This window comes from Phaseolus vulgaris, chromosome 10, assembly GCF_051622355.1.
Source record: "Phaseolus vulgaris cultivar YP4 chromosome 10, ASM5162235v1, whole genome shotgun sequence".
Classification (NCBI taxonomy): Eukaryota; Viridiplantae; Streptophyta; class Magnoliopsida; order Fabales; family Fabaceae; genus Phaseolus; species Phaseolus vulgaris.
Genome location: NC_143507.1, coordinates 15,792,234 through 15,817,807, shown reverse-complemented (window position 1 = coordinate 15,817,807; position 25,574 = coordinate 15,792,234). Strand labels below are relative to the sequence as shown.

General features: G+C 39.6%; 1 protein-coding gene and 6 pseudogenes across 3 annotated transcripts; 1 reads left to right on the top strand and 6 right to left on the bottom strand.

Annotated features, from left to right (window-relative positions):
• The first annotated feature begins 7,056 nt into the window (after positions 1-7,056).
• Positions 7,057-13,127, top strand: LOC137818377 (histone-lysine N-methyltransferase ATXR3-like protein). Of its 3 annotated transcripts, none has more exons than XM_068621768.1 (6): positions 7,057-7,964; positions 9,525-9,722; positions 10,392-10,674; positions 10,821-10,983; positions 11,185-11,423; positions 12,867-13,127. In XM_068621768.1, exons 1-5 carry the CDS (start codon positions 7,241-7,243, stop codon positions 11,404-11,406), a joined length of 1,590 nt encoding a protein of 529 aa, XP_068477869.1. In that variant the 5' UTR covers positions 7,057-7,240; the 3' UTR covers positions 11,407-11,423; positions 12,867-13,127. The 3 variants fall into 3 exon arrangements, with proteins under 3 accessions (XP_068477869.1, XP_068477866.1, XP_068477868.1); XM_068621765.2 differs by lacking the exon at positions 12,867-13,127 and adding an exon at positions 12,333-12,634; XM_068621767.2 differs by lacking the exon at positions 12,867-13,127 and adding an exon at positions 12,316-12,634.
• Positions 13,128-23,613: 10,486 nt separating this feature from the next.
• On the bottom strand, positions 23,614-23,732 carry LOC137819795 (5S ribosomal RNA; annotated as a pseudogene).
• Positions 23,733-23,991: 259 nt separating this feature from the next.
• On the bottom strand, positions 23,992-24,110 carry LOC137819874 (5S ribosomal RNA; annotated as a pseudogene).
• Positions 24,111-24,350: 240 nt separating this feature from the next.
• On the bottom strand, positions 24,351-24,468 carry LOC137819803 (5S ribosomal RNA; annotated as a pseudogene).
• A 239-nt stretch (positions 24,469-24,707) lies between these two features.
• LOC137819866 (5S ribosomal RNA) lies at positions 24,708-24,826 on the bottom strand (annotated as a pseudogene).
• A 238-nt stretch (positions 24,827-25,064) lies between these two features.
• LOC137819871 (5S ribosomal RNA) lies at positions 25,065-25,183 on the bottom strand (annotated as a pseudogene).
• Positions 25,184-25,423: 240 nt separating this feature from the next.
• LOC137819842 (5S ribosomal RNA) lies at positions 25,424-25,541 on the bottom strand (annotated as a pseudogene).
• Between the last annotated feature and the right edge of the window lie 33 nt (positions 25,542-25,574).

Genomic DNA, 25,574 nt, shown 5'->3' with positions numbered 1-25,574 from the left:
AGCCTTCGTTCTGCTTATCTAGCTTTTTATCTTTGGCAAACTTGTGTTATTCATGCTTACCAAAACGTAATTAGCATAAACTTAACACCTATGGGTAAGATACCAATTCACACTTATGCTAATCCATTTAAGCTAAAAGGACAACAAACTTAAAACTTCCATTAATCACCACAAATCACCATGCTTTGGAAATCTAACATTGGGATGATCCATACTCTCGGCTGCAAAGAACCTTTTGATTCGCATAAGTGCTCTTCAGCTGCTTGAATAAAGGGCACATACTTTGATTTTGCTAAACAGGGACTTCGTTACTCAAAGATTCGCGTCTGATCTCCTCTCCCAGGTCAAGGATAACTTGTTCACAATCATGACACGTCTGTCTAGACCGTTGGCTTACGCACCTAATCAATCCCTTGGCTTAGAACATCTAACTTGAGTGTTGGCTTACACACCAAGTTAACAATTATCTTTGTTTAGAGCATCTGACGTGGGTGTTAGTTCACACATCAGGTTGTCCCTTAACCTTTACCTTTCCCTAGAGTTTCTGACTTGGGTATTGGCTTACGCGCCAAGTCAACTCCTCATTAACTTCGCTCGCTTAGAGTATCTGACTTGGGTGTTGACTTACACACCAATCCAACTCTTCCACTATTTCCTTTGTTTAGAGTATCTGACTCAGGTGTTGGCCTACACACCAAGTCAACTCTTCAACAATTTCCTTTGTTTTAGAGTATTTGACTCGGGTGTTGGCTTACACACCAAGTCAACTCTTCCATGATTTCCCTTGTTCAGAGAATCTAACTCGAGTGTTGGTTTACACACCGAGTTAACTTCTAAACAATTTTCTTTTTGGAGTATTGCCACCCTATAGGGTGCTCAAACTCGGATGACTAGGGCTGAGGTAGGCCGTCTTACCTACTCTCAGCGAACAAATCTTAAGTTACAATTACTCAGGATTCAGGGTGTCTAAACTCAAAATCTTACCGAGAAAAGGTTTCCCCATCTGAATTACACAACTTCTAAGCACCTAGACTTGGGATCTTACCAAGGAAATAGGTCATCTCGTCTAATCATTACGTAATTAGTTATGCACACCTGGTGCTTACTCGAATAATCTTACCGGTAAGTCACCTTATCGTGTGCTAACAAGAAAATAATTCTAATGCATCATCATTCAAGAACAATTTTCATTGGGTGACCTCATTAAAAAACCATCATAAGGGAAAAAGAGTGTCCCCTTTTGATACAAACCAAGTAGCCATGAAGATGACCAAGGAAGCAAAAGACAAAGCACATGGCGAACAGTTATCTCAACAAACAATTCAAGACCCCATCAAGGATCTCATAGACCCGACCAGAGGAGATGGGCATAAACCAGAGCACCAACTGTTCTTCCTTTTGGTCTTCTTAAGAGATAGAATATGTTGTAAATAATTTTGGGCTCACTTTAGGGGTCCAAATAGCAAAGATAGGCTAGAATAAGGTACCTTTAGCATAATAGGGGTGTAGTTAGCATTTTAGTTTATTCCTAGCCTTTTAGGAAGGGATTTTGACCTAGCTTCTAGAAGGACAACCCTAGGGTGCAAGTTTGACTTAGTCAAACCTTAAGTGATGTGAGTTGATTTTTAGATGTTTTCATTTAGGTGACACTTTACTTTAAGATTGAGATTTTAGGAGTTAATGGTGATGACCTTAGGAAAATTCCCACTGGACACTAACTTAACCAAGTGGTTAAGTAGGTGTGAAGGTGCATTTCACAAAGGCAAAGATAAAATGACATTGTATGGTGCCATGTATGCAATTGCCGAAGTAAAGAAGAAAACTAGGAAACGTTTATCGAAAGGAAACATGAAGGAAATGGAAGAAGAAACTTATGGAAATGGTGGTAGGTGGTCACGCCACTTCATGGGTGAAAACCACCAAGATAAGTGTTAGGCCGCCACTTGAGAGTTCCATTCTCATCAAGATAAGACCAAAAGGAAGAGAAGACAATACTCACTCAAGCTCTCACAATATTTGTGCAGAGTAACTTTTCTATTCAATTTCAACATGTAAAATACAATGTGGAAGGCCTCCTATTTATAGGTGAATGAGCCTTGGAGAAAAAGAAGCAAGGGTAGGGTGGGAAACACTAAAAAAAGGGCAGCCTTAGGGTTTGACTAAGTCAAACCCGCACCTTAGGCTTGTCTTTCTAGAAACTAGGTCAAATTTCATTCCTAAAGGGCTAGGAACAAGCTAAAATGATACCTACACCCCTTATTATGCTAAAGGAACCTTATTCTATCCTATCTTTTCTATTTGAACCTCTAAAGAGAGCCCAAATTATTTACAACATATTTGTATCTTATAAGAAGACCAAAAGGAAGAATAGTATGTGTGCTAGTTTATGGCCAGCTTCTCTGGTGAGGTCCATGTGATCCTTGGTGGGGTCTTGAATTGTTTACTGAGATGACTGTTCACCATATGCTTTGTCTTTTGCTTCCTTGGTCATCTTCGTAGCTACTTGGGTTGTATCATGCCCCCCAAGTTCGAGAGAATTCGACCTCGAATTCAAAACTTCTGTAGATAACATAGTTAGTTTGTTCACATATAAAATAATGCAAGGATTGGGATGTGAACTCAACTTATGTTCCTTAAGTGTTGGGAGTGCATAAGATGGGGTTCTATATACATACCAAGTTTGAAAAGAATGTTTGGGAATGACAAATCTTTTTTATGAAAATCCTCTTAAAAGGTGGAAACCTTTAGGAGGTGTTTGAAAATCATCCCTAAAATTCTTTAAGAAAGTTGGTAACTAGATAGAAACCTTTGGTAATGAAAAAGAGAAGGAAAAAGTATACCGTGAAGGCGCAATTATTTTTGTGAGGTCTAACAAGATGAGACCCTTTTTACTTTCCTCGGCTTTTTCATTTTCTCTTTTTGTTTTTATTTGTATTTGTTCTTTAGTTGCCAACTTGGTGCTTTTAGTTGGACAGTTGGCAGCGATGTGCCCAAAACCTAAACTTTTAAAACATTTTATATTGGGGGTTTTTGGTTGGTGACTTAGTAGTAGAAGTAGAAAGGTGGTCTTTATAAACCTTTTGGTGAGTAGTGATTTCTTTTGAAAAATGGGAAGGAGAAGTTTTTGTAGAAATGTTGTTTGCATCCTTCCCGAAAGATTTGTAGAAACCATCATTAGGGGTATTTTTGAAAGTTGTTTTCTTTGAAATTTGTGATCCCACCTTGATGACTAGGTGAGCCAACTTCTTTAAAGAGGAATACTCATTTACTTCTACAACATCTCAAATTTCTCTCCTTAAACCACTCACAAACCGAATTATCTTTGACTTATCACTATTAGGCATATAAATGTTAGTCAAAGTTGTTTCTAAGTCTTCAAAATATTCCTTTACCGCCCTAGGTCCTTGATGAAGCCGTTGGAGTTTCAACAAGTGTTCCTTCCTATGAGGAGGAACAAACTGCGTGCACATACATTCTTTCAAATCGTACCAAGAGACCACGGTTGGCCTCTTGTTTAGTCTAATGTCCAATACAGTTTGTTGCCCCCATTGTGTGGCATAGTCTAAAAAAACTAGGGAAGCTAACCTAACCTTTTTGTCCTCGGTGACCTTATACACATTAAAGAGTTTTTCAACTTTAGCTTCACATTCTAAATACAAAGTAGGGTCATTGTACCCATTAAAACTAGGTAACTTTACAAAATTAAAAGAATCTTGTGGTTGTTGTTGGTGTTGATGGTGCCGGTTTGCAAAATTGTGCACTCGCCAATCATGTTATTGATTCCCATAGTACATGGAATGTCTAGTTGATCTTGGCGGTTCCCATCTTCTTTCTTGAGTTTTCCTCGCTTGAGCTTCTTCTAGTCTTTGCAATCTTTACGCTAGTTGGCTTATTTCCTCGTCTTTGTGAACCATTCGCTTCTAGATCTCCACAGTTCTCCCAAAGCGAATGGTCCACAAAGACGAGGAAATAAGCCAACTAGCAAAAAGATTGCAAAGACTAGAAGAAGCTCAAGCAAGGCAAACTCAAGAAAGAAGACGAGAGTCGACAACAACAACTAGACATTCCATGGACTATGGGAGTCAAGAACATGATTGGCAAGTGCACAATTTTGCAAATCGGCACCATCAACACCAACAACAATCACAACATTCCTTTAATTTTGTAAAGTTACATTGTTTTAGTGGGCACAATGACCCTACTTTGTATTTAGAATGGGAAGTTAAAGTTGAAAAACTCTTTAATGTGTATAAGGTCACCGAGGACCAAAAGGTTAGGTTAACTTCCCTAGTTTGTTTAGACTATGTCATACAATGGTGGCAACAAACTGTATTGGACATTGGGCTAAACAAGAGGTCAATTGTGGTCTCTTGGTATGATTTGAAAGAATATATGTGCACGCGGTTTGTTCCTCCTCATAAGAAGGAACACTTGTTGAAGCTCCAACGACTTCATCAAGAACCTAGGACGGTAAAGGAATATTTTGAAGAGTTAGAAACAACTTTGACTAAATTTAATATGCTTAATGAGTCAAAGATAACTCAGTTTGTGAGTGGTTTGAGGAGAGAAATTCAAGATGTTGTAGAAATATACGAGTATTCTTCCTTAAAGAAGTTGGTTCACATAGCCATCAAGGTGGAATCACAAATTTCAAAGAAAACAATTTTCAAAAATACTCCTAATGATGGTTTCTACAAATCTTTCGGGAAGGGTGCAAACAACATTTCTACAAAAACTTTTCCTTCCTATTTTTCAAAAGACATCACTTCTCACCAAAAAGTTTCTAAACACAATCCTTTTACCTCTACCCCTAAGTCACCCACCAAAACTTCAAGCACAAAATGTTTTAAATGTTTAGGTTTTGGGCACATAGCTGAGGTTCAAGCACCAAAACTTCAATCATGCGTTCAAGTACAACCTCTCACAAAATCCAGTTTTCCAGGAGATTAGAATATTAAAACAATTGTATATAGAATTGAAAAAAAAATCAAAAAATTTATTGATCAAAACCTTAGAACTCAATGGGGAATTACAAAGGAATTAACCAAAAGGATTCCATGCGAAGGCAAAAATAAAGAATTACAAAGTAAAGCATAAACTAAGAAAACCCTGTGAAGCTTTTTTTTTTCTCCTTGAATCTTGAGTCTTTTTATAGATTTTTCTGCTCCAAGGGATTTGGGAAAATATTTTGGTTTAAATTTTACTAACAGTTTCTCAGTTTCTAACTTTCCAAAATTCTTGTATTTTACAGAATATTTGCTTCCAATTATGTTTTTGAGATATTGTAGATTTTATTTTCTCATTCTTCTCCTCAAATTTGTTTCCTATTTTAATTCAAAGAAGCAACTTAGACTTTTGCATAGGCCCATTCACAAAGATAGACACTTCATTCAGACCATGTACTCTAAAAACACAAAATTAACAAAAATAATAGTTAGGGTCAAAATAAACCAATTATATGATTATTAATTAAAACAATGAATTTATTTATTATTATAATCCAATTCTATGAATAAAGCTAGTAAGTGTGAATAAAATTATACTCATCAACATATTTTACATTATACATTCTGAAATATATATAAAATGATATGTTCTAACACATCTTTTAGATTTCAAATTATACATTTTAAAATATATATATGTAAGTCACTTAATACACAATTATTTTTTTAATACAAAATTTATTTATTTTTGAATAATAACAATATTGACATAAAGTAAACACATGACATGTTTGTCATAAATGAGAATATCTCATATATTAATGACTAAAAGTTATTGTACACTGTAGTTTTTAATTTAAAAAATAAAAAATCTAAATACATAACAAAACTAAAATGTGAACATGTAAATGGTCTCTTCATCTATCATGCCATGGGTTAGGTGCAATGCACTTTAGGTTTCATCCCATGTTGGAGTACCTTTTGACACATGTTCACAGTCGATCATGTGTTGTAGGATGTCGACGATCCTCTTGAATATACCCTGCATTCTGAAATGACATTAGACACTTAAAATATGAAAACAAGTAACCATGGTAAAATAGGAATAGATACAAAACAAGATAAATTACTCAGCGGACAAGCATGGTCGTGTTGTGATGTCAGTCGTGTCTTACCATCATTTGAACTATGTGACTGACGATGTGACAATATAGACAATCAATCTTTGTCCACCCTATGAAATACGTATGGGGTGTGACACTGATTTGAACTAGTCATGTATCTGACTACGCTAATGGATGTGAAGCCAATCACACCAGTAATAAGGTGGTTGGCAAATTGCAACCATTAGTCTTTCATAATAGTCATCAAACCTCCTTCAAATGGCAGGAGAGGTCAAGGAACCGTTTGCTCATACCCAAACTGCTGTAGAACACGCTTTAGCAAACGACGATGTGAACATACCTAGTTGGATGTGTCCTGACAACATGGACATCACCTAAAATGACCTACTAAGATGATGGTTCTCACAAGAAGTTCAGATTACCCATCATGGGTAACACCATCTATTTGGACGTGCACAACGGTAATTGTGCATATATGACATTTGACCCAAGAGAAAACCTCTTGATATGTGGAAGTCATATAGCTCATTCTCATCTCTCATAAATGCTCATATATTCACGTTTGTCCCATTATGAACAAAACATTATTTATATATTTAACTAAAAATAAAATCTAAGTTGTCCAAGTTAGTATATTTAACTGTAAAATTATGACAACCACCCAATTGTTTTGTTTAGTAAAAGCAAACATCTCCCAACTGATCATACATGTGGATGAGTGCAACAACTCTCCATACATACCCACCACACATCCTTATATTAATGTATAATGTCAAGTATAATGTGTTAAGGAATTCATAAATACTATCTTAAATGCACACTCTAAAGTACAAATGCCTTAAAAAAATTAGGAGGTCAATGGTATTCTGGCATGATCTCATACGACAACACACGAAATGAAGGTGCACCGGCGGAGGAAGAGAATGACGTGGGGAGAAAGGAAAGTAGGGTTGGTTTATAAATGAATAGGGTATTTTTGCCACTTCACCCCAAATGGGGGGTCCAGGTTTAAAAGACGAGGGTGTAGAATGAAGAGGCCAATCTATTGACGTTGAATTGGGTCCGTTTTCTTTATCCTCTCCTGAATTCAACACAAACAAACACTGCTCACACTTCACTTCAAACTATACCATCATCCTTCATTCATACCTTCATTTTCCTTTTCCTCCAATGGCTTCTATAAACTTCAATCCCTTCGGGGGAAACTGGTTCTCCAAACCCCCCAACCCTCTCTCTCTCCCCTCCTTTCCCAACAATGCCTTCAACCTCGCCGACGCACCCTCCCTCCACCCCAACTTCGCAGCCATCTCCCTCCCCAATCCCTTCCGCCGCAAGCCCAAGGAAAAGCCCGCCGAGCCTTCCGAGCCCGGCCACTTCGAGCTCTTGGCCCGCCAGGCCCTTTGGGAGGCCCAGACTCTCCCGGACCACCGCCACACCCCGGAGGTCGACAAAATCCTCGCTGAGAACGACGCCGCCTTCGGCTCCGACGACTCCGTCTTTGAGAAGCGCGAGGACGCCACGGAGGAGGAAATTCGGGAGAACGCGGAGGTCGTTGAGATGATGCGCAGCAGCCCCGTGGTGCAGTTCCTGGCGCGCGCCGAAGAGATTCTCGACAAGATGAACGAGTATGAGCTGAAGGAGAACGAAAAACCCTACCACGATGAGGATTGGGATTTGTGGAAGGAGGTTCCCAATATTATTGGGCTAGACGGACGGCCAATGCCCCGGAAGGCCCAGAAGACCCGCAAAGAGGCCGACGACAAGTTTTGGGACTTCGCCAGACAGTTCTTTTTCGGGCTTTGGAACTTCAGACAGCGGCCCTACCCTCCCGGGAAACCCATCGACGCGGCCCAGTCCATTGGATATAAGAACCTTGAGAGGCGCTACTATGACTGTGAGTTGCATCCAATTTTCTTTTTCAATCCTACTTATTTGCTTGTTTACTATGTTTCTGGGGTTGTCCTTTCAGGTGAGATGCAACATATTTTCACAACTTTTTTATAACAACTTACGACAGAAAATGGCATCATTCAAAATTTATATTTAGTTAACACATAAGCAAATGTGTAATTTTTTTTTTTAATTTGCGAAAGAAACTTACTTTATTTGTTTCACATACTACATGAGGTTGAAGTTATTTCGGATGGGACATATTACTTCTTTTTTTAAACATATACAACAACACGTTGTGATGTTTTTTACAAACATTTAAGGGGAGATAGTGTAATGTACAAGAGATATCAATCTAATGTCCTTAAAACAATTGAGGAGTTTTTGGTAGGTCCGAAGAAGGAGGGACGGGTGGAACCATGGAATGTGTAAGAATTATAATTAATTACTCTCAGGTTTTGATTATGTATAAACAAAAAAACTAGTGTACCTCAGTTCCTGAAAGTTACTCGCTGTGTATGAGAGGGTCATTTTATGAGAGGGTCATTTTATGCAGAGGTTGTTTTCTCGATGGATTCAAATTCATGAACAAATGCTCACCTAGACAACTTTTCTGCATAACGTAATATTATTATTATATTATTTTAGTGATATTTTAAGCAGTTATAACACAAGTTAATATCACATATTCAGTAGAGATATGACTAATGTAGTTCTTATAAGTCTTGGATGTCTACCTTGTATGTCAATTTTGTGAAATTGAGTTAACGGGTAAGGTTAAGTTTTAACATGTATCATAATCTATCTTTGGTCGTTATTTGGCCTTTTGTATCTTTAGATGTTTGTTAGTTGTGATCTGTGAGGGAATGCTGTTTCACATTAGAGATATAACTAATGTTTTCTTTATAAGTTTTGTGATATTGAATTAGGTCTTGGGTTCAAATTCTAACCTTACCTTATGAAGTGAAATTGATTACATGGATCATGCAATATCATTAAACTTAGTGAAAGCTAAATTCTCAAGAATATTATACAGCATGAAGCGATATTTTGGACATAATTGAAAGGATTATGCTAATGTGTCAAAATTTAGAAAAGAAGATAACCTACACGTTGCAAAGAAGTATATGTCAAATGTTATGAATGTAACCTAGCATATCAATAGCCTATCAAATTAAGAGAACATTTTGATCTTGAATTTTTCTCTTCTAAAGTAAGGGTAAAGTAAATTATCGTAGTCATTGAACAGCATACAAGAAAACGTGTTCAGATTCTATAAGGTCTTGGATTTGACTCTAGGTGAAATATGTGCTGGAATATTTGTGTTGAAATATTTAATATACATTGTTGATGTGGGTTAATTGGTATGAATTGATAACCTTGATAAAAATATATTGATTCTTGTTCATGATCCCTCGTAGGCATTTATCAATTTTGGTGCTCTAATGCTTGGTTGTGAAACAAGTATCAAACTCTAGATGTAAAATATTCCATTAATTGATGTAATTGCCCATTGTTTTACTTTTGGTTGTATGATGTTATTTCCTTTTTCTAAACGATGTAGTTATCATGAGGAGTGGTGGATGGTACTATAAGGATCGGCTGGGTCGCACAAGAGGCCCGTTAGAGTTGATTACACTTAAAAGTGCATGGGGTGCTGGGATTATTGATAAGAACACTTTCATTTGGGGAGAGGATATGGATGAATGGGCACCCATTCACATGATTTACGGAATGGAGCGTGCAATTGCCACTTGGGAAGGTCTGTTGAGCTCCATATTTTTTCGTTCTCTAATATACTCTTTATTGTTTAGATTTGAGCAGAGTCTATGACAGAAATTGTAAACTTAAAATATTTACGTCTTTTGACCATTTTGGCATCATTCTTTATGATGATTGATGAATATACAGAGTTAAAAAGTAGAGAGTATAGCATATATAAGCATTTGAGCATTTGTTTTTGTATGAGCCTACGAGGTGGCAAGATATAAGACTAATGGACCAGTTACCATTTACAATCAAATGTTGGACCTATATGGTATTTGGCTCTGCTCTACAGATCAGTGGTGGTTTTTTTTTCTTAGTTTCAAACCGTTAGGGAAATTTTTAAGATGGGTGAAATTGTTCTTGGTAATTTTCCAAATTTGTGGTCCCTCAGTTGAATCAGTCAGAGGGAGAATACTAGGCTATCTGGAACTGTTTTGAACATGTTCTCACAATGCCCTAAAATTGGAATATTACATTATCCAGTTTTCGACACAAATCTTGATGACTGTCTCTTCAACTTCTTGACAAAAACTGTGGAACTAAAATAATATTAAATGCAATTTTAGGTTGTCTTGGTGTTTTGTTTTTGGCTTGGGGATTGTTTCTGCTGGCCCCTATGCGTTAGTATTTGATAAAACTAATTCTTGGTTGGGCAACTTTTTAGTTAGACTTGCTGCTTCAGCAACAGCATTGCTTCACAAACTACAAAAGGGTATACCACCTTGGGTTCCTTTGAAGGGATTTGAAAAGAAGACTTATAAGCAACTTCAAGAAGAGGCTGTAGAAAGCAAGAGACGTGATTTAGCAGTATTGGAAGCTAATGATGGTCTTTGGCCTGGAGTTAAAATTCCAAGTTATGCCCTATTTCTTTGGGCTAGTGGCTCTGAAATGACCACTATATTGGAACAGGATCACATGCCCAACAAATACATTCCCAAACATGTTAGGTATGCACATTCTGAGACTGTTACCAGAATAGCACTGAATTGTGATTGCTACAACATTCAGTAATATGTTATGGTTTCTAACACTTGCCCTTCCTCCTCCCCCCTCTTATTTTCTTTGGGTTGGGGTGGATTACTATGTGAGGCAGAAAGAGGTTGGCTGAAATCATTCCAGGGTTGAGGCCATGGGAAGTTCTGAGCTTAGAACAAGCGATGGATCGAATAACTTTTAATGGGGAATGGTACCGTGAGCCACTTGGTTCCTACACCACTGGTCCCCCCTACCTGCAGCACTGGAATGAAGATGTTATGGTATACCTTTTCATCAAACATTATGGATTCATTATTCTCTAATTTGATATTATTTTAAAACAGGAATAAAATGACATTTTACTAGAATAAGTGCGTTAATATTTATGTTTTTTTTATAAACATGACAACTTCAATTTTAAAAAAATAACCTCCGCCCCATCGCTCCAAAACTGAATTTTAATTTTCTTTGATTGTTTGCAGGACCTGTATAAGATATTTGAGGATCTTAATTCTGAGCTGTACGAACACATGGAGAATTCAATTGCTGGCTGGGATAAAATTGTTGAGAAGGTCAAGGAGGATTTTTTGGCGAGAACTAACAAACTGTTGGAGCAGAAAGACAAAGAGAAAAGAGAAGAACGCAAGAAAGCTGGGTTGCCCGAGTATTTGTGGCCTGAAAAACCATTTAAACCTTCTACATGATTTCTGCAGATCGTATGGTAAGTCTCCTTTGTGACTGAGTCTTAAAATTTTAGTTAAAGTTATTTATTTTGAACCTGCCAATTTGACATAGTTAACAAAACACATGTTGACTAAAAACGGAATTTTTTGAGGGGGGGGGGGGGGGGGGGGGGAGAGTAAGATTAATTTTCCACCAGTTATTTGACTTTTGATTGACATAATTAAGTGTGTATATATATATATATATACACTATTGGTTAAATTTAGGACAAAATTCAGATGCATTACTACAGGAATTTTTGTATTATTTGTAAAAGGTTCCATTAAATGTCAGTATTCTATGCAATAAAAGATTTCATTTTATGTCAATAATATGCATGATAAAGGACTCCTTTTAATGTCAATAATATGCATGGTAAAGGATTTAGTTAAACGCCAATAATTTGTATAATCGAGTATTTCATAAAATTAGTGTGCATATGAATTGTCTGTTTTTCTTCTACAAAAATCATGAGCCGAGTTTATTAAATAAGGAGTGAAATCTATAATTTTGTGATTTTTAATAGGTTTTAGCATATAGTAAAGAGTGTGCTAAAAAATGTGTTGCTAGCAATTGTTAACACTCAATTGGTTATTAACACGAGGGCATGCATTACGAGCGTTGCCTTTGAGAAGTTCAATATACCTGGCTGTTTATTCATGTGCATTTTGTATGGAATAAAATTTTTAAAAAATATATCTCAAGTTTTCAATCTAGATAATGATGTCTTTTTGAAAAGGAATCTAGATAATGGACACAAATAAATCTGGTTGGTTCTTCTTTTGTTGCACATTGCGGTCTACTAATAAAAAGTTGACATCGTGGATTAAAATTTTTATTTATTTTTATTTTTTCATACTTTTAGATTCATTAGAACACTATTGCAACAGGATCTTTTTCATTACAGGGTAAGACTTTTAGATGGTGAGAAGTGCGCTGAGATTGGTATCGTGTAGTAGGGCAATCTGGGACTGGCTACAACAATTTTTGTCTCTCTTGGAGAACATCACTATTGTTAAATATTGGCATATATATTAGTGAATAATGAGTAAAAATATTCCTTAGCTTCTTATGTTCTTTTTTTCGGAGGTGCGTGATCTCTAATCAGACTTCTTTCAACCCCAACCTTTGAACAGTTTGATTGATGGGGTGTTTAGATCCGCGTTGGGCATCAAATTCACATTTAAAAACATGAAAATCTTGCAATGATCCTGCGTAGCATTACGAATACTGTGGCTTTTTATACACACTATTACCTTTCCACTCTGAAACAAACTTACCAACTGTGTTGAAGATACGTGTCAAGATTTGCAAAATGACGCAGGAACAATTATTTTTTGCTTGAAAGTAGATGTACGTTTATTATCAATAATCATTTTTAATAGTTTATATATAAGTGATTAGAAGGTTACTAGTTTTTATGATATATTTTTTCTCTCAGTTCGTACTTATAGGTATTATAGTGAAGAATGACTTCGAGGAGACTTGAAATAGGATGCCCCTACATGCGGATGAAGAGATTTATAGGGAGAGGAATAGGGTCTCTTTGTTTCTACAAATATACTCTTTCCAAGTAAAGATTTGAGACTATATCACTTATTTGTATCTGTGGTTTTGGTCAGAAGAGAAGAAAGTAAATATTTTTTTCTCTACAAATGAAGAGAAGTTAATGGAAAGCAAGTTTAAAAGTGTTCTTTTTCAATTTTATCCTTTTTTTTCATCCACGTGGACATAGTACTTCTTTTCATTAGCAAAAAAATTGATTTCATTATAAAATATAGTTATTAAATAAATTTAATTAATAAAATCATTTTAATAAAATAAAATATTAATAATTACTAAATTAATAATAAAATAAAATTTTAATAAAAATATATAGTTATTTATAATAAAAAAATTATATAATAATAATAATAATAATAATAATAATAATAATAATAATAATAATTATGAATATTGTATCGACCAGTCCTTAGTCACCGACTCCGGTGACAGACCTCAGATATTACACACCGGTGCCTGATACTACAGATGGGCCTTGTAAGGTGGGTTCTAGATACACATATCAGGGTGTTGGTCAGTCTTCGGACATCGGTACCATAGACATCGATGTAAGGAATCGACATCGGACCTCGCCAGTAGAGGGAAAGGTCGGATGTCGGTGGTCTGAACCATTGTATTGGGCCACGTGAGTTGGGTCTCAGAATTATTCTAGTTACCGGTTAAAACATCAGACATGAGAGGAAGCCCTAAAACACGAGGGATTCATGCAAGTGGTGTGTATAGCGCATTCAAGCGCGACACGAGTAAACAGTCCTTGGAGGCGCTAAGGTCCATTAGGGTTAGGGTTTCTGAAGGAAACTGCATGCATGAAACGTGAATACTTATGGCACCCACATAACAGAGGGCCCCATAGACTTGGTCGACAAGTTGGTAACCAGGCGACCATTCTATTAGTCGTTGCACTCCAGTTAAGGGAAGTTCCATGTGCCAGATTACGCTAAGATTGTGTAATAGCGGCGCAGGGACATTCTCCAAGGAACCCTAGGCATGGGTAACAGAACAAAGGTAAACCCTAGTTTAAACCTATATAAAGGGTGCTAAGAACCCTAGCAAGGTACACGGTTTCTAAGACTGAAACTACTTTATACACTTAGTGTTTCTTTGCCCTAATACTGACTTGCGCGTCATAGTGCAAACCGTCGTCAAGGCGCCCTTTGTCTTTGCAGGTGAGAGATTCTTCGATTAAGGAAGTTTGATTCTCAGGCTAGGAGGGCCAGGGACTGTCGCTCGAGTCAACCGACAAGAACATTTCGCACCCACTATAGGGCACGATAAAACAAGGTCCCACTCGCAATCGTGTTAAGATATGAGGAGTACGAGGCAATGATCTGTTGCGCCCCCGGGGGCTGCGCCCTCTAGAGGGGACAACGCCGCCATGCAACAAATCATGGAGACCATGTGCGCCCTCCAAGAGGCGGTAGTGGCGTCTAGGGTTGAGATTGCCGCATCACAGGCAGACAACGAAGAACTGCGCAGGACCAATGAGGAATTGCGCAGGGATTTGCAACAGACAGGGTAGCGCGTGGTGGATGAGTGTGCCCCACCCATACCACCTAGGGCATGCCCCATGCCATTCTGTTAGGCGATTATGGATACTGCGTTACCAACCACGTTTCTGGGCCCGAAAGTCACCTTCAAGGGTGTAGAGGACCCAAAGGCTCACCTTACAGCGTTCCATACCTAGATGATGCTCACAAGAGGATTTGATGTTGTGTACTGCAAGCTGCTGATGAGCACGTTAGCAGGCGCAGCGTTGGAATGGTTCGTCAGTCTCCCTGACGGACACATCACCACCTTCGACCAGTTCGCAACGCTATTCAGAGAACAGTACCTTATCAATAGGGCTCCCCCTCTAATCTCTTATGATGTCTTTGACATAAAGCAGTACTAGGAGGAGTCCTTGAAAGAGTTCTTGAACAGGCTTGGAGTCCAGGTGGTGAGGCTCAAACCTACAGATGAGGCAATGAGGGTGCACACCTTCACCAAGGGAATGCTACCAGGGCCTTTCAGCGAATCACTACTCAGGTTCTACCCAAAGACGTTCTGTGAAATCAAGCGTCCGACTTTGGCGCACATCGCCGCGGAGGATCGAGTCACAGAGAAACGTGGCTTCGTCAGTCCTGTCCGACCTCGAGTAGTAGGTCGACCTCAACCCATGAGGGTGCACGAGGCGACAATAGAAAAGAAAGGCTCAGGGAAGCAACAACCTTACGAGAAGCCCAGACTGAAGCACGTGCGCGGAGAGACCCGCCCCTCAAGCACAATTTTCGTGTAGAGCTCAAGGAGCTGATCACTATTCCTAGCATAGCAACAAGACTGAAGATGTCCCCGAAGACAGACAAGAAGATGGGGCCCAACAAGAACGCTTGGTGCGAATTTCACCAAGCATATGGCCACCCCATACGCAACTGCTTGGCCCTGGGACACCAATTGGACGAGCTGGTGAAAAGCGACTTCTTGAAGGACTACCTCCTAAAGCCGCATAAGGATCAGGCGTTAGTAGCCGCAAGAATAGATCAGGGGTACGAGGTGCCCATTCATGGTGAGATCAACACCATTTCTGGAGGGTTCTCAAGAGGAGGATGCACCGCCTCCTAGCGGAAGAAATATGCAAGAGAGGTGATGACAGTAGAGGGGTAGGAAGCAGATCATACTCTCGATGTTGACCTCATCTTCACCAAGGCCGACCGCCAGGACGTCATTCCACATGACAATGACCCAATGGTGATTTCGGTAGTGACAGTAGGAAGGAGGGTGCATCACGTCCTCGTGGACCAAGGAAGTTTGGGTGACGTGATGTTCTAGTCGACCTTCAACAAGTTACAGTTGTCTCCCGACCAGTTAAGGCCTTATACCGGGTGTTTATATCGTTTCGCTGGAGACTAGGTGGAGGTGCGTGGACACATATGTTGATCAAGGGTGATCAAGTGCTTTGAAGAATCCAAATTCTATGTGTTTGATGCAAGGCTGGTGTTGCTGTTGTGTTTAGGGAGGGATCTGGGTAGAATAGAATGTGATCCACTCCTTTGTTGAATCTAAAACTGATGTGATTTAAAACCTTTTAGAAAATAAAGTGTTTTTCCAACTAAGTGAAAAACAACCTGTTGTCTTGTCGAATCAACCGGTTGTTTTACTTTTAGGAGTTTTGAAAAGGTTGAAAACTGTTTTAGTTTGGTTGACATAATTGCCAAACCAAACAATCGGTTGTTTCGTGGTTTCAACCGATTGTTTCTTTGAAAATCCTAACAAAATTCTGTTTTGGTTGTTGAATGTGCTTTAAATGATTTTCAACTGAATACATTCCTTAATTAATTGTTTTGACCAATCTTTGGAAAATATAAATGGTTTGTTTATGTTTTCAAATAAGCAAGAGAAACATATTTGAGTTTTTTAGTTGTGACAAAGTTGATTTCAAGATTTGAACATTCACATCAAGCTTTGGTTTTTTCAAAGAGAGTGAAATAGGATTGCAATTGTATTGATTTCAGTTTGTACTGTAAACAACTGTAATCCCTTCTCAATCTACTGTATTTCTGGTGTTGTGTTGCCAAGGAGTGTTGTGTGCTCTTGAGGTGGTCAAGATCAATACTCTTGGTGTGTTTTGCCAAAAGGAGTGTGTTTCTTGAAGGGTTCAAGGTCACTACTTTGGTGGTTTGTGTGTTGTAATCTGGTTTGATTACTTAGTGGATTACCTAGTGATTTTATGGGGATTGGATGTAGCTATTGGATTAAGGGTGAACTAGTATAAACTGTTGGTGTATCTCTCTCTTACTCTAAACTCATTTAAATTTTGTTTTAAGCTTTACTGGTATAAACAACCGATTGTTTTGAAGAAACAACCGATTGTTTCGAAGAAACAACCGATTGTTTTTCTGTTGTTTTATTGCTTATATTCTTGTCTAACTTGGTTCCTGTTATGGATTCACACAAAGAATTTGAAAAACCTTAAAAAGTTTTCAAAAACCTCTCTTAAACAATTCACCCCCCTCTCGTTTAAGGCCATATATTCTAACAACATAGAGTTGAGGACGACCTTCACGGAAGGCACAACCTCGCAGACTGTTCATCAAGAAGTTAAGTTACAAAACAGAAGAAGCTACTCCCGGGGCACGAGCGGCCCATCGACGACCCACTTCGTCTCTACGAATGGGGAAAGATCCACCTCAGGATTCACGCAAGCAAACTGAGCCATGGCATCTTGAAACCCTGTGCCATAAGCATCGACGACGTCGTTGGTGAGCTCTTCTTTTGTTTGCCTGAAGAGTTGGACTTTCTGAGCAAGCTCCCCCTCCACTTGACCTAGTTGAACCTCACGCTGAGTGGCTCTCTCCTCCAGCTTGGCCATCTTGGCCTGCGCCTCCTCGACCTTCTCTTCAGGTCAACCACCTCGTTACGGAGAGGTAAGATCTTTTCCTCAGATTGGAGGGCCTCCTGAGACTTCTAAAAAATAAGCCTCTTGACCTCCTTCTTGGATTGACGAAGACTCGCTAGCTCCTGATACATGGTCGTTTCACTCTTGGAGAAGGTCTTGGCTTGGAGGGTTAGTTCTTCCCTCAGTTTCGTTGTCTCAACCTGTGAATCTCTTGCCTTACTCAGAGCGAGGCTGAACGCAATTAGGAATTCTCCAAAGCATTGCGCCACTCAGGCTATCCACCACCTTCTTATTCTGGAAACACCTAAGTGCTTGTTGGAGGATGGTTGGAAGATCGGCGGCAGAAGGCGCTTGGTGGCCTTCAGAAGCACTCTATCCCCCGCCTTCGTGCACGATAAGGTCGCGAGGGGAGGAGGCGCTCGGAGGGTTGTCCCTGAAGGATGGCGCATGGCCATCAGAAGCAGAGTGTGATGGCGCCGCGACGTGATCCACCCTTTGTCTCTTGAAGACAAGGCCTGAGGAGGTGTCCTCGTCTTCTGTGCCAGCAGCCACCACCACCCCCTTTAGCCTATTGTCACCAGGGGTTGGTACATATGAGTTTGGAGCAGAGGAAGTAGGGGGAGGAAGGTTTGCAGGGCTTGAAGTGCCCACGCCGGCAGCAATAGCCCTGCGCTTGGCAAACAACTCGGTCAACTTCTTCTTCTTCTCCTCGTTAAGGGCCATGTCTGCATAGAAACAACAAAGGATAAGAAACTAAACAACATGCAATTGGCGGAAAATGTGAAGCAGAAATAAGAAAGGTACCAATATAACCCTTGAGGGCCTTAGGGCTAAACTCAAGTTTAAGCAGCTCCACCGTGTTAAACGATGCTTGGAGGCCAGAAAGGAGGTTGCACACCTCCCGCTCTTGAGGAGGAAGGTCCTCAAGGCACCTAGGCTTCTAGAGGTTGGGCTTCTCCGCCCAGTAGAAAGGGAACCCATCTAAGAGAGTGGGGTCCCTCCAGTTGCATCACACCTTGAAGAAGTGCTTCTTGAAACTCTTGTAGGATTGCTGGAAGAGCTTCAGCAACACCCTCCCAGCGACACCATTGAAACTGACCCATAGTTTCTGGCACGGGCTCTTTGCCTCGAAGAAGTAGAGGAACACGTCCACTAGTGGCGTACGGCCAAGGCAGTGGCACATGATAGGGTTAGGGACGCTCAGCTGTTAGGGTGCAGTTGAGCGAGGGCAACATTCACCTCAGTGAGGAGGGCTCGCTCGAACGGGGAGAAGGGAAGTCGTAGTCCAAGTCTTCGAAAGACCGTGGAGTATACGAAGAAGCGCAAACGACAACAAGTGATAGTCGTTGATCTTGCCACGTGTACGCTGATTTAAAAAGTATGGTGAGACGTTACTTCAGTGTATTGTTCACATCTCGTCACCCAGTGCCACGTAGGTCGCCTAGGGCGATCACTTAGTCTCTTCGCTGAACAAGTTACAGCTCGAGACTGGGGACCTTGTGTACCGACCATCCTCGGTCATCGATTCCAGTGACAAACCTTAGACATTGTACACCGATGCCTGATAGTACAGATGGGCCACGTAAGGTTGGCCCCTAGATACACATATCAGGGTGTTGGTCAGTCTTCGAACATCGGTACCATAGACATCGATGTCAGGAATCGACATCGGACCTCGCCAGCAGAGGGAGAGGTCGGATGTCGGTGGTCTGAACCGTTGTATTGGGCCACGTGAGGTGGGTCCCAAAATTATACTAGTTACCGGTTAAAACATCTTATATGAGAGGAAGTCCTAAGACACGAGGGATCCATGCAACTGGTGTGTATAACGCATTCAGGCGCGACACGAGTAAACAGTCCTTGGAAGCGCTATGACCCATTAGGGTTAGGGTTTCCGAAGGAAGCTGCATGCATGGCACGCCAATACTTAGGGCACCCGTAGAACAGATGGCCCTAGAGACTTGGTGCACAAGTTGGTACCTAGACGACCATTCTATTAGTCGTTGCACTCCAGTTAAGGGAAGTTCCATGCGACAGATTACGCTAAGATTGTGTAATAGCGGCGCAGGGACATTCTCCAAGGAACCCTAGACATGGGTAACGAAACAAAGGTAAACTCTAGTTTCAACCTATATAAAGGGTGCTAAGAACCCTAGCAAGGTACACGGTTTTTAAGACTGAAACTACTTTATACACTTAGTGTTTCTTTGCCCTAATATTGACTTGAGCGTCGGAGTGCAAATGGTCGTCAAGGCGCCATTTGTCTTTGTAGGTGAGAGATTCTTCGATCAAGAAAGTTTGATTCTCAGACGGAGATAGGAGGGTCAGGGACTGCCGCTCGAGTCAACCGGCGAGAGCAAATACAATAATACTATTTATATTTAATACAATAGAATTTTCTAATTATAATTTTTAAATTTATAAATATATTTAAATTATTTATTTCTATATAACAATTTACAATTTTTACATATATTTAAAATTTTACATGTAAATTATTTTTCGTCAAGTACCTTGTATTTTTTTAAACTAATTATTCAACTATATTAGAAATAACTTACATAATTTTAATTAATCCAAATTTACACAAAAATACTTAACATTTGATTATTCTAGTTTTTTAAAGATAATGGTAAATTTGTAATCTTACATTTTACTCATTTAAAAAAAATTCTCTCAATCATCACATCACTCACGAACTTCAATAAACTTTCTTCATAGATTCACTCTAACATACTCCAATCCAAAAATACTCACTTTCTTCACACTTTTCTCTCATATCCTTACACATCCACTTCCTCAAATTCTCACATTTCACTTCTCAATCCAAAAACAAACCTGTGTTTGGATTAATGTATTTACGTTGTTGACAATAGAAGTATGAAATTATTCGTGTTCGAATCAAGGTAAATGTGCAGATTTGAAGGTGTGCAAACATGTGAATGAATTAAAATCTTCTCCTCACATGCATGCAAAGAATTGAGTTGAAAGCCACATCAGCAATGATATTTTTCACTTTTACCCCCAAAAATGATATGTGCATGATGCAGCATGATATCATATTAATAAAAAAAATAAAAAATTATAATAATATAATGTAATAATAAAATAAATAATAATAATATAAATATATTTACATATTTATAATAATAATGAAATATTAATATTAATAATATAAATATTAAAATAATAATACTAATTGTTCTTTTCGGCTGACATTGGTCGGATTCAAAAGTGAGCTCCTATCTGAAGTGCCCTTGCTTGGGTGTTGAACCGAGAGCATTCAAACTATAATTCTGTATCCGTACAGGGTTTTGAATCATTTACCTTTACTCGGAGGTCTCAAACCCCTTTTATAGACATTCCTTCAACGATTTTCATCAACTAGAATATTGTTTCAACAATAGGAATATAATCTCAACAACAAGAATATAATTTCAACAATAAAACATTTTGTTAACGCGCACCTTCATTTTCAGGTGCTATGCCACATTATTCCCAACATCTCTTGTTTGTATTTAAAAGATATATATGCTTTAATTAATTATGTTATTCCTTTTTTATTTTTACTTTAAGCATCTTTTTCGCGTAGACTACCAAACATCTGGGTCGACCTCGAGCTGAGTATAACTTATCTAACCGAGCTTACTACACTTAAGTGCTTGGGCCGAGGACCCGAGCACATTCGGCCAATACACAAGCCCCCCAGGCTTGAGCCGAGCTTGACAAGGTGAAGAGGCTCTCCAATACTGGAGGCTAACATGACGTTTCCTCAGGGGGCAGCTGAGGTGTGGTTACCGAAGCGTCCCATGAAAAGACGATTCACCTTACGAAATGTGGAGTGTACACATGGCACTCGCATCGACAGTGGGGAACTGCTGCCGCTTCATCTTCCTCTTTCGAATATACATTCTTCACTTCTTTCATTTCCCTCACCTTGTTTCAAACTTCTTCTGCTCCCAAAACTTTCTTGCTTCCAAATCCTCCTTCAACACCTCCTCTTTCACCTTCGCGCCACCACACATCACCGTCACACCCGGTATTCCTTTCCCACTTATTTCCTTTGATGATAATCACTTAGCTTACTAATTGCATTAAGAGAAATGCATTTTAATCTGCACCGATTCCATTCATTCTGCCTGTCCTGAATGGTGCTTGTATTCTACTTTTGTTTATGCTTTAGTTGCTTCGTTAATGGATTATAGTTCCACATATCCCTGGGCTAAAAAAGAACTCTTAAAGGAAACCTCTTACTATACCACCCATTTACACATTAGAGAGTTAAGGGAAAGTAGGTGTGTTATGAGTAAAAAACATGAGGGTTTCGTTAAAACAGTAAAGTGTAAGGAAAGGGAACCGATATGTTGTGATGAGTCATCAGACCCTAATGGTACCTTTTGTTTCTTTTGTGCCACTTTCTTCAAAAAAAGACATTCTTCATCTACCCCTGTCCATTTTTGAAAAGGAATTGTTGACTGGGCTAATGCGTAGCTACATCCAAATAGATGGGCATTTATTTGAGCTTTCATAATTTTGTGTTCACAGCTCGACATCTCTTCGACTGTTAAAGTCATCCTATATTTTTTTGAGGCCAAACACTCGGGTCGCCAATTGTGGGTTTCCCTAAATGGTGCCTCTGGGAGAGGTTTACTTACCCTCTTCCAATCGTCCTATAAAAAATTTAAAGGCCGATTCCTTAAAATCTGAGCTTCAACAAGAGATTCGTTCCTACTGGACAACTTTCCCTTATATTGGACACCCAACCCTAGATTCCAGAGTGCTCGACGCTTGGAAGATCTGTCTCCAAAGGATCAAGGGATTTGTTAGTTTTTGACAAGCTTGAAAGTCGTCTTTGATACCTCCTTTTTGTTAACCAAATAATACCTTCTCGGTGCCCTGAAAGCTTACACTGATACTCCTCATTTCCTACCTTTAACGGAAAAAATTATATAATTACCACTAATCATCTATTCGTTTTTTTTGTAGAAAAAATGCTTTCCAACATCAGCAAGGCCGAGCTAGCCGAGCTCACTGGGAAGATGAGGGCGGCTACTAGCCTACCCAAGAAGTCTTTGGCATAAAAAAGGAAAGCTCCTGCTGTAATCATTCACACTCCAACTGACTCGGACAAGTAGACCACCTCAAGGCTCGTCTTTAAAAGGAAGAGAAAAATAACCACTCCGTCTATTAAACATTGACACTTAGACGACTGTGCACGACACCAAGAAGTCATCACCATTCAAGAGTGAGAAGACGAGAGCTCGAGGGGAAAAAGTTTGTGGGACCCATGGTGAAGCCTTCTTCTTGCCCAACGAAGATAGAGTTAGGCTCATGGTTCATGACGAAGACCACCTTTGCCATGATACCTTGAAGTTGTTTGGACAAGCATTTGTCATGGCTTTCCTGGTCGATGCTAAGGCAAAAGATCGAAAATCAACCAAGGACCAAGGTTATGGAGAACATGGAGCTCCACAAGGAGATAGAACACCTCCAGGATGAGATCAACCGCTTGAATGGTTTGCACCAAGAAGTCGAACAACTTAGAGCAGAGAAGACCAAATAGGCATCGAGCTTAGCTGAAGAGAGAAACAAGCTTTTGAATGCAGTTGAAGAGCTGAAGCAGGAGGTGACCCGCAAAGGGGAAGACCTTATCAAAACCATTGATTCTTTCAAGCAAGATGTTGATAAATCCTACCTCGTATGATTTGAAGCTGCCTTGAAGCAAGCTGCAGTCATTCATCCCACCATGGATCTTTCATGACTTGACCCGGGTAAAACCGTGATTATTGGCCAACTAAGGGGGGGATTAGTTCAAACTCTTTATGAACTGTAATATTTATTTGCTTGTCGAATGTATCGATCAGTCATCGGGCGTAGTTGACCACTAGCAGGGAAGGAGCCACGTAAGCTGGGTCCCGCGGGCAGAGTGGGTCAATGTCTCGCGAGGCGCCTGCGCCAAGGTTCCATCGCTTCCGAACGGAAGAAGTATGCGTGGGCGGTGATGTCGGTCGAAGTACAAAGGGCAGACAACGCCTTTCATGTTGACCTCGTCTTCACCAAAGCATACCTTCAAATGGTTGGACCTCGAACACGATAACTCGCTACACAATACTATTTCACGATCGTTTTTGTAGGTACATTAAGATTTTTATTTAGGGGTAAAAAAAAAAAGCACAAAAAAGGTGAACTCATGGTTTGACTGTCTAGGCCAGGAAGAAGAAGAAAAACAGAACACAAAAAAGAAATACAAAAGAAACTGCAACACGAGGACTTCCCAGGAGGTCACCCATCCTAGTACTACTCTTGTCCAAGCACGCTTCACTGCATAGTTCTGATGGGATCTGGTGCATTAGTGCTGGTATGATCACACCTGTCAAGTTTAGCGCGATCAATACCTATATGGATTTACAAGTGGGCTTCAGTTTCGAAATGGTTGTACCTCGAACACGATAACTCGCTACACAACACTATTTCATGATCATTTTTGTAGGTACTCTAAGATTTTTATTTAGAGATCAGCAAAAAAAAAGCACAAAAAAGATGAACTCATTGTTTGACAGGTGCACTCATTGTTTGACTGTCTAGGCAACGAAGAAGAATTAAACCAGAACACAAAAAAGAAATACAAAATGAAGTGCAACACGAGGACTTCCATGGAGATCACCAATCCTTGTACTACTCTCGCCCAGGCATGCTTCACTGCGGAGTTCTGATGGCATCCGGTACATTAGTGCTGGTATGATCGCACTAGTCAAGTATAGCGCGATCAATACCTATATGGGTTTCCAAGTGGGCTTCAGTTTCGAAATAGTTGGACCTCGAACGCGATAACTCCCTACACAACACTATTTCACGATCATTTTTGTAGGTACTTGAAGATTTTTATTTAGAGGTCAACAAAAAAAAAAGCACAAAAAAGGTGAACTCATGGTTTGACTGTCTAGGCCAGAAAGAAGAAGAAAAACAGAACACAAAAAAGAAATACAAAAAGAAGTGCAACACGAGGACTTCTAGCAGGTCACCCATCCTGGTACTACTCTTGCCCAAGCACGCTTCACTACAGAGTTCTGATGGGATCCGGTGCATTAGTGCTGGTATGATCACACCTGTCAAGTTTAGCGCGATCAATACCTATATGGGTTTGCAAGTGGGCTTCAGTTTCTAAATGATTGTACCTCGAACGCGATAACTCGCTACACAACACTATTTCACGATCTTTTTTGTAGGTACTCTAAATTTTTTATTGAGAGGTCAGCAAAAAAAAAGCACAAAAAAGGTGAACTCATTGTTTGACTGTCTAGGCAACGAAGAAGAAGAAAAACAGAACACAAAAAAGAAATACAAAATGAAGTGCAACACGAGGACTTCCCAGGAGGTCACCAATCATAGTACTACTCTGGCCCAGGCACGTTTCACTACAGAGTTCTGATGGGATCCGGTGCATTAGTGCCGGTATGATAAAACCTGTCAAGTTTAGCACGATCAATACCTATATGGGTTTTCAAGTGGGCTTCAGTTTCGAAATGGTTGTACCTCGAACGCGATAACTCGCTACACAACACTATTTCACGATTGTTTATATAGGTACTTTAAGATTTTTATTTAGAGGTCAGCAAAAAAAAACACAAAAAAGGTGAACTCATGGTTTGACTGTCTAGGCCAGTAAGAAGAAGAAAAACAGAACACAAAAAAGAAATTCAAAAAGAAGTGCAACACAAGGACTTCCATGGATGTCACCCGTCCTAGTACTACTCTCGCCCAAGCACGCTTCACTGTGGAGTTCTGATGGGATCCAATGCATTAGAGTTGGTATGATCGCACCAGTGAAGTGTAGCGCGATCAATACCTATATGGGTTTGCAAGTGGGCTTCAGTTTCAAAATGGTTGGACCTGGAACGCGATAACTCGCTACACAACACTATTTCACGATCGTTTTTGTAGGTACTTTAAGATTTTTATTTAGAGCTCAGCAAAAAAAAAAGCACAAAAAAGGTGAATTCATGGTTTGACTGTCTAGGCCAGGAAGAAGAAGAAAAACAAAACACAAAAAAGAAATACAAAAAGAAGTGCAACATGAGGACTTTCAGGTGGTCACCCATCCTGGTACTACTCTTGCCCAAGCACGCTTCACTGCAGAGTTCTGATGGGATCCGGTGCATTAGTGCTGGTATGATCACACCTGTGAAGTTTAGCGCGATCAATAGCTATATGGTT

What these genes read in the sequence shown, in the direction of transcription:
- LOC137818377 (XM_068621768.1), top strand. Translation starts at nt 7,241, where the DNA reads ATGGCTTCTATAAACTTCAATCCCTTCGGGGGAAACTGGTTCTCCAAA. An exon ending in TGCAATTGCCACTTGGGAAG is followed by an intron (nt 9,723 to 10,391) that starts GTCTGTTGAGCT and finishes GCAACTTTTTAG; the next exon opens with TTAGACTTGCTGCTTCAGCA. An exon ending in TACATTCCCAAACATGTTAG is followed by an intron (nt 10,675 to 10,820) that starts GTATGCACATTC and finishes TATGTGAGGCAG; the next exon opens with AAAGAGGTTGGCTGAAATCA.